The sequence below is a fragment of the Abramis brama genome (genome assembly GCF_963993115.1).
Source record: "Abramis brama genome assembly, chromosome: 4".
Classification (NCBI taxonomy): Eukaryota; Metazoa; Chordata; class Actinopteri; order Cypriniformes; family Leuciscidae; genus Abramis; species Abramis brama.
This window is the reverse complement of record NC_139966.1, coordinates 2,283,394-2,291,086: the sequence shown is the minus strand read 5'-3', so window position 1 is coordinate 2,291,086 and position 7,693 is coordinate 2,283,394. Positions and strand designations below refer to the sequence as shown.

The following is a 7,693-nucleotide window of genomic DNA, read 5'->3' as shown; positions in this document are numbered from 1 at the left end:
CTCCCGCTACAGACTCCGCAAAACCACGCCCCCCTCGCCACAACGCGATTCAAATTTAAACTGTCTTTTTGCGAGCTGTGGTAAACAGCGCGCATCTCTGCCGTTCATTCATTCACACACAGAAACGCGATTCACTTGAGAATGAAAAAAACTTACTACAGTATTCCATCCGTTGCTCCTCGAAATACCAGCACTTCTGAGGTACATTTTCCATTATTATTATTACGATAGTATTATTCCTCACAGCGCTGCGAGACTGTCACGATGCGGTAGAAACGGGGAGGAAGCAGGATCCACATGCAGCACACTTTATTCAATAAACTGAAAACAATACAAAGACTCAGACCAGGAACAGGACTCAGGAGCAGTGCAACCAACATCGACAGTAACAACACAAGAACTCACAAAGACTGGTGAAAAAATGCTTCTGCTTGGTAGCACTGATACAACAAGTTGCCAGCTCAGGGTGCTGACCCACCAAAGACTGTCCGATTAGAGACCAAACGAAGATGCACTTTTCTGGGAATAACCCATTTATTGTCACCACTCAACAGACTGGCTTGTATGGTTGTGTTTGTGTGGTTTTTCTATAAAATAAACATGAATATACATAATAATAACAATGATAAATTACAACAATTAAACATGAGCAGTAATGTAGTATGATATTTTAACATTAATAATTAAACATGCACATTATTATAAGAACAAACTGAAAGCAAATGTAAGATAGGCTGTAACTCCTATATTATATTCAACACAGATGTAATCTGACACCTTATTATGCTGTGAAGATGGTATAGCGCTGCTCTGACTGAATTATGAGTGCGCATGCGCGCAGCGAATTTTCCACAACAGTTCTCCCGTTAAATATAGAAAATATACAGCAAACTCTGCTTCAAACAATAACATAACATGTAACAATAAAGAAAGTATAACTCTAGTCCGGATAATAATAAAGTTATGTATACAAACATACGATCTAGAGTGGCATGAATACACGAGGGGAACACACACACACATCTATGATATAACGTTACATCACGGGCACAATAACTTGTTTCCCAGAGCGAATGCAGTACTCATCCAGTGTATAATCAAGGATTACAAACTTACTTTTGCATTCACGCACAACACTTCGTCCGAAATGCGGTATGTAAACAGTTTATACCGATGTAACTTCAGCGTCAATCTCCGAGTCCCGCTGCATTGTAATACTGTCTCTGTGAGGGCGGGGGAGGTCACATGCTCTAGGTTTCTGGACGCTGATTGGCTCAGGTAAGGTGCCGTGTGTGTCTCAAATACAGAGGGAGAAATTATAAAGAGAGGTTAGGTTTGACGGCAAACTGAAGCCTTTTTTACAGCCGCCCCCATATTTCCATAAGGAAATATGTACACATTCAAAAGGCTTTTTAATCTACTGTCAGTTACAATTACTTTAATCAGGAATAGCAGGTAATTGTATAAGTCGTGCAACTGGTCGAGTGTATGTTTTTTCTCCCACCTGAACCTTGGCTGTCCTCACTCTGGTGTCAGCTCCAGGGAATACTTCTGACACCTTCCCCACAGGCCAGAGAGCTCTGGGTAGTTGAGGGTCGATAATCAACACTGTAGTGCCAACCTGGATGTCTGGAGTGTCCTTTCGCCACTTTTGGCGGTTCTGAAGACCCGGGAGGTAGGATTTGAGGTAATGTCTCCAGAATTGGTCCGCAAGGATCTGGCTGTGACGCCATCGCCGTCGGCTGATCAGCTCAGACTGGGGATATACCGTCAAGGGGAGTGAAGCATCTGGCCGCCCCATTAGGAGACAATTTGGGGTAATGGGGTCAGGATCAGAAACATCAGATGATGTATATCCCAGTGGTTTGGAGTTCAAGATTCCTTCAATTTCCACCAACACAGTTTGAAGGACCTCAAAAGTCACTGATTGAGTTCCTAGAGTCACCATCAGGGCGTTTTTCAAGGAGCGAATTTCTCGCTCCCAACAACCTCCAAAGTGGGGTGAGCTAGGAGGGTTGAAATGGAATTCAATTTGTTGTTTAGCCAGATGTCTCTGCAGATCTGGAGCAAGAGATGTAAAAGCTTCCTTTAGCTCCCTTTCACCTCCTCTGAAGTTTGTGCCTTGATCTGACAAGAGCTCATGGGGTTTCCCCCGTCTAGCCGTAAATCGTCTGAGAGCCATAAGGAAGGAGTCTGCTTCCAGACTATGGAGGATGTCGATGTATACTGCTCTGGTGGTGAGGCATTTGAATATTATTCCCCATTTTTTCTCACTGCGTCGACCCACTTTAACGGTATAGGGGCCAAAGCAGTCCACACCAGTGGAGTAAAAGGTGGGCTTGAACAGACGTAGTCTTGCTGGCGGGAGGTCCGCCATTTTAGGTACCTCTGGTTTTTTCCTCCATTTTTGGCACTGCACACACTCTCGCTGCAGATGCTTGATGGCCTCTCTACCCCGTAGAACCCAATATTTACGGCGGAGTTCAGCGAACACCCTCTCAGGACCTGGATGACAAAGTTTGGAGTCATAACTTTGGATGATAAGTTTCGTGATGGGGTGCTTTGGATCCAGTACTATAGGGTGCATGTTGTCAGGTTCAAGGTAGGGACTATGCCGTAAACGTCCGCCAACTCTGATTAATTTGGTTTCTCCATCAAGTTCTGGGGCCAGTGCGACTAGTCGACTGTTCCGTGAAAGTGGTTTACCTGTCCTTAGTTGTTCTAAGTCTGATGAAAAGCATTCTTGCTGTGCTTGCTGCAAAACACGGATCTCGGCACTTCTGTAGTCATTGGCTGTGGCCTCACCATTTTTGGCCTCTTGAAGAGCTGTGGACTCGATTAGCTCCTCGAAAGACTTAAACTGACTAAATTCAGAGGAGGTGAAGCAAACCAGAGTACTGGACCCAATCTTGCGAAGTTCATTATCATCTATTTCAACTGGACTGGGGCAAACAGGCCACAGGTTGGCTGGATCTTTTAAGAAAGGCGGTCCTTGGCACCAGCGTTTGTCCGGGCCAATCTCGTGCAGACTCATTCCCCGAGTGATGTCATCAGCCGGATTGTTGGCGGAGGGTACATATCGCCAGCTGTGTTGTTCTGTAAGGTCCTGAATTTCTGCCACCCGAGTCCCAACAAATACTTTGAATCGGCAGGAGTCCGATTGTAACCATGTGAGGACCGTAGTGGAATCGGTCCACAAGATCGTTTGGCGTATGGGCAGGTTTAACTCATTGTTGAGTACTTTGGCAAGTTGAGCTCCTGTCAGTGCAGCGCACAGTTCCAGTCGGGGAACAGATTGTTGTTTCTTTGGTGCTACACGTGATCTTGCTGTTAAGAAAGCTACCTCTGTTTGCCCATATTGATCCTCTGTTCTAAGATATGCCACAGAGCCATAGGCACGTTCGGAGGCATCACAGAAAACATGTATATCTCTTAGGCTCGTTTTTGTGTCTTTGGTGGGGCTACTGTAACACCGAGGAAGAACGATATTCTGTAGGGCTGGTAGCTCCTCCTCCCATTCGGTCCAGGTTTGTAGCAGATCTGTGGGCAAGTGTGGATCATCCCAATCCCGTTTTTTGTCCCACAATCGTTGAACGAGGATTTTGGCGCGTGTGGTGTAGGGGATGAGGTAACCCAACGGGTCGTACTGGCTGGCTAGGATTCTATATATGTTACGCATGGTAGTCTCACTACTGTCTTTGGCACGGTATTTGTAGGAGATTGTGTCAGACTGATGGTTCCAGAGGAGCCCCAATGTCGACTCATGGGTGTCTGTTTGGCCTTGTGAAATCCAGAGTTCTGCACTGTCCGAAATTGCATTGTGAGGCAGGTGACTTATAGTTAAAGGGGCATTGCTGGACCACTGCCTCAGCTCGAAGCCTCCATCTGCCAGCAGGTTCCTTATTTTGTCAACGAAACACTTTGCTTCTTCTGCTGAAGTGAAACTTTGTAGGCAGTTGTCTACATAAAAGGATTTCAGCACCGAATTGCAGACATCATCTCCAGGCAGGCTATGATCAAGGACGTGTTTCTGGAGTGCAAATACGGCACAGCAGGGGCTGCAGGTAGTGCCAAATGGGAGGACTTGCCATTCGTACACACTGGGTTGTTCCTGTATATCCAGATCTCTCCAGAGGAAACGCAAGAGTGGTTTGTCTTCTGGAAGTAGTCGAATTTGGTGGAACATCCCCTTGATGTCGCTGCTGACTGCTACTGAATGTTCCCTAAATCTGAGCAGCACAGCAAGTAGAGATGGTCCCAACACTGGTCCTGGCAGCAGAAGCTCATTCAAGTTTTGTCCGTGATATTGGAACGAGCAGTTGAAAACTATCCTGTTTTTCCCATTGTGGTGCACCATGTGATGCGGGATGTACCAGGAGCTGGAAGGATCTGGCTCAGCATTCTGTGGCAATTTACTAACATAGCCTGCTTGTTCCAGTTTTGAAATCTCAGCAGTATAAGCAGCTGCTTGCTCTGGATTCTTTGCCAGTCTCTTTTCGGTTGCCCTCAGCTGTGATAAGACTGCCTCTTTGGGTGCCCTGAGTTCAGGCATGTTCTTGACACGCAAGAGAGGGGTTGCGTAACGTTTGATACCATCCACCTCAACCCTGATTGTCTTCCTTTCCAAGAGGTCCACTGCCTCCTGGTCCAGTCTGGATCTGATGCAAATCTTTTCGTTGCGCCAGGGCAGTATGTCCATCTGCCATAATTTCTCCACTTGCTTGTAGAGATCTGATTCTGGGAACGAAACCGAAGTGAAGAGACAGTGCTGTTCAGTCATCTCCTGCCGAAAGTGTTGGACTGGGCCCTGTAATGTCCAGCCAAGACGTGTCTTTATAGCCGCTGGTCCCCCTGGAGGGCCTAGTCTTACTGGTTCTACAGGAGTGATCAGATGGGGATAATCAGAACCAATGAGCAGCACGGGACAGACTGCGTCAAAATCATATAGTGGAAGCCCTTTAAGGTGTTGATATCTCTTTCTCAGATTATTCACAGGATGTGAGTGCTCTGCTAAACTTAGCTGTTGAGCAGTAAAGGCACCTTTGATGCGATACCGTTTGGTGGGCTGAGCCATTGGGGAGATTGTAAATGAGACGGCTGCACCTCTGAGAACTTGAAACTCCTGCCTGACTGTTCGAAGGGGTAGGTCTTCAGGCTGACCTTTGAGGCCCAACTGCTGAGCTGCATTGTGGAGGAGGATAGTTCTCTCAGATCCATCATCCTGGATTGCGTATGCATCCATTCTCCGTTTTCCATTTCTGAGAATCACTTTTGTGATTTTCAGAAGAACTTTCCGGCTGGTGGGCGGTTTATGAATCAGGAGAATCTCATTCATAGTGTTAAGCAGACAGGTGTTGGTATCAGCAGTTTCATCGTGAACAGGCTTTGGATTCTCTGGCTTCCAAGCACTGATATCATGCAGAGCCATAAGGTGTCGACTGTTGCACTGTTTGCATCGCATTTTTAGGTTACATTCTGCTGACTTATGAGTTCTACCACAGCGCCAACATCTGTTGTTGTCTTTGACCCAGCTTCGTTTCTGGTCTTTAGTAAGAAGCTTGAAGTTGGTGCAGTTGTTGAGGGAGTGCTTACTGTTGTCACAGTAGGTGCAGTAGGGTCTTAGAGAAGTCTTAAGTGATGAAGCAGATGGCATAGACTCAGAATTCTCCTTCTCTGTGTTCAGTAAGATTGTGGTGCTTTTAGCGGCTGGCTTAGAGTCTCTGAAAGTCTCTCTTGTTCGTGGTAAGGGCCCTCTACGTTGATTACTTGCAAACCTTGTAGTGTCCTCTTGAACTTGGATTTCAAACTCCAACCATTCTGCAAAATCCAGAAGTGTAGGGATGGGCACATGATGTGGATGTGCAAACCTCCGAAACCCTGATCTGAGGTCATGTGGAAGCTTCCCAAGCAGCCGAGACACATGAGACCCACACTGTAATTCAAAAGTTCCCTTCTTGCCTAATTGTTCCAGCATGCCAACCAGGGAACGGACCTTGAGAGCGAAAAGTCTAAAGGCCTTCTGGTCTCCACTAGCTATATTCGCGCCATCCATTAACTCTGCAATCCGTTGTAGAGCTAGTTGATGTGGCTGACCATACTGCTGATCTAAAGCAGCCATCGTCCTTGTGTAAGGGTGTTGCGAATGGCAGTACGAGTCAGCAATTAGCAGAGCCTCCTCTAATTTCAGATGATCCATCAGTATCTGGAATTTGAACCTTTCTGTTGCACTAGCTGGGAGGATATTTTCCAGAGCAATTTTCAGTCGTGAGAACTCTCTTGGGTTAGGATGTATAAAGTCAGGAATTGTGGGGGTTGGACCTCTATACATCAGTTCTCGTTCAGGGGGAGGTGATGGAGAAAGTGACCGGCATGGCATTTGTGGATGTCTTGTAGTGTCTTGAGAGACCCAATATGGAGAATTTGAGTGTTCTTGTCTGTGGGAGTAATGTGCCTCTAATCTCTGAACCCCTTGTGGCATATAGTGGTAAGAAGAGCTCGGTTCTCTATTGTAAGCAGATGCTGGAGTTGGGTGGTGTGGAGAACTTTGAAACTTGTCCTCAGTCTGATGCTCCTTTTGCGATTTTATGCGCGGAGCTGGTACAGGTCTGAAGCTAGTTTCCTCGGAACGTGCCTGTGGGCTGACACGTGGTGCAGGCACAGGAGAACTGGAGCCATACTGCCTCGTAGGGGTGTCAGGCGAAAGTGGCTGACTTCCAGGAAGTTGATGCTCCATCTGAATTTGTAGCTGCCTCATTTGCTGCTTGAGCTGACGAAGCTCCTTTGCATATTGGTCATTTTTGCTCTGAACTGTGTCCCTTTCCTGCTGTATCCTTTGTAGGACTTTGCGGAGATCCTTATTCTCTTCCCGTATGATGTCTGATGCAGATTTGCGCTCATCATCGGACCACTGTGACAGAATATCATCTTCATAACCTGATAGCACTGGAGTAAATCCAGTTGCGCCTTTCTCTGCCAGTCTGACTGGATGAGTGAGTGGTGACATGGGTTCTGGAACAGGCTTAGAGAGGGTGAAGCCAGTGAGATCGTACTCATCGTAACGTGCGGGAAGGACAGTCCTCCTCCTGACTCGCACAGTTGGCTCATCCTCTTCATATAGTGACATCTTCTATCTCTTTGGTAAGTCCAAACTCCGGCTCGAAGGACCATGAAAAAATGCTTCTGCTTGGTAGCACTGATACAACAAGTTGCCAGCTCAGGGTGCTGACCCACCAAAGACTGTCCGATTAGAGACCAAACGAAGATGCACTTTTCTGGGAATAACCCATTTATTGTCACCACTCAACAGACTGGCTTGTATGGTTGTGTTTGTGTGGTTTTTCTATAAAATAAACATGAATATACATAATAATAACAATGATAAATTACAACAATTAAACATGAGCAGTAATGTAGTATGATATTTTAACATTAATAATTAAACATGCACATTATTATAAGAACAAACTGAAAGCAAATGTAAGATAGGCTGTAACTCCTATATTATATTCAACACAGATGTAATCTGACACCTTATTATGCTGTGAAGATGGTATAGCGCTGCTCTGACTGAATTATGAGTGCGCATGCGCGCAGCGAATTTTCCACAACAGTTCTCCCGTTAAATATAGAAAATATACAGCAAACTCTGCTTCAAACAATAACATAACATGTAACAATAAAGAAAGTATAACTC

General features: G+C 45.8%; 1 protein-coding gene across 1 annotated transcript; it reads right to left on the bottom strand.

The window, feature by feature from the left end:
• Nucleotides 1-420: 420 nt before the first annotated feature.
• Nucleotides 421-7,123, bottom strand: LOC311081451 (uncharacterized protein; the record flags this gene model as incomplete). Its single annotated transcript, XM_084111988.1, has 2 exons — nucleotides 421-587; nucleotides 1,117-7,123. One exon carries the CDS (start codon nucleotides 7,121-7,123, stop codon nucleotides 1,439-1,441), a length of 5,685 nt encoding a protein of 1,894 aa, XP_083968114.1. The 3' UTR covers nucleotides 421-587; nucleotides 1,117-1,438.
• Between the last annotated feature and the right edge of the window lie 570 nt (nucleotides 7,124-7,693).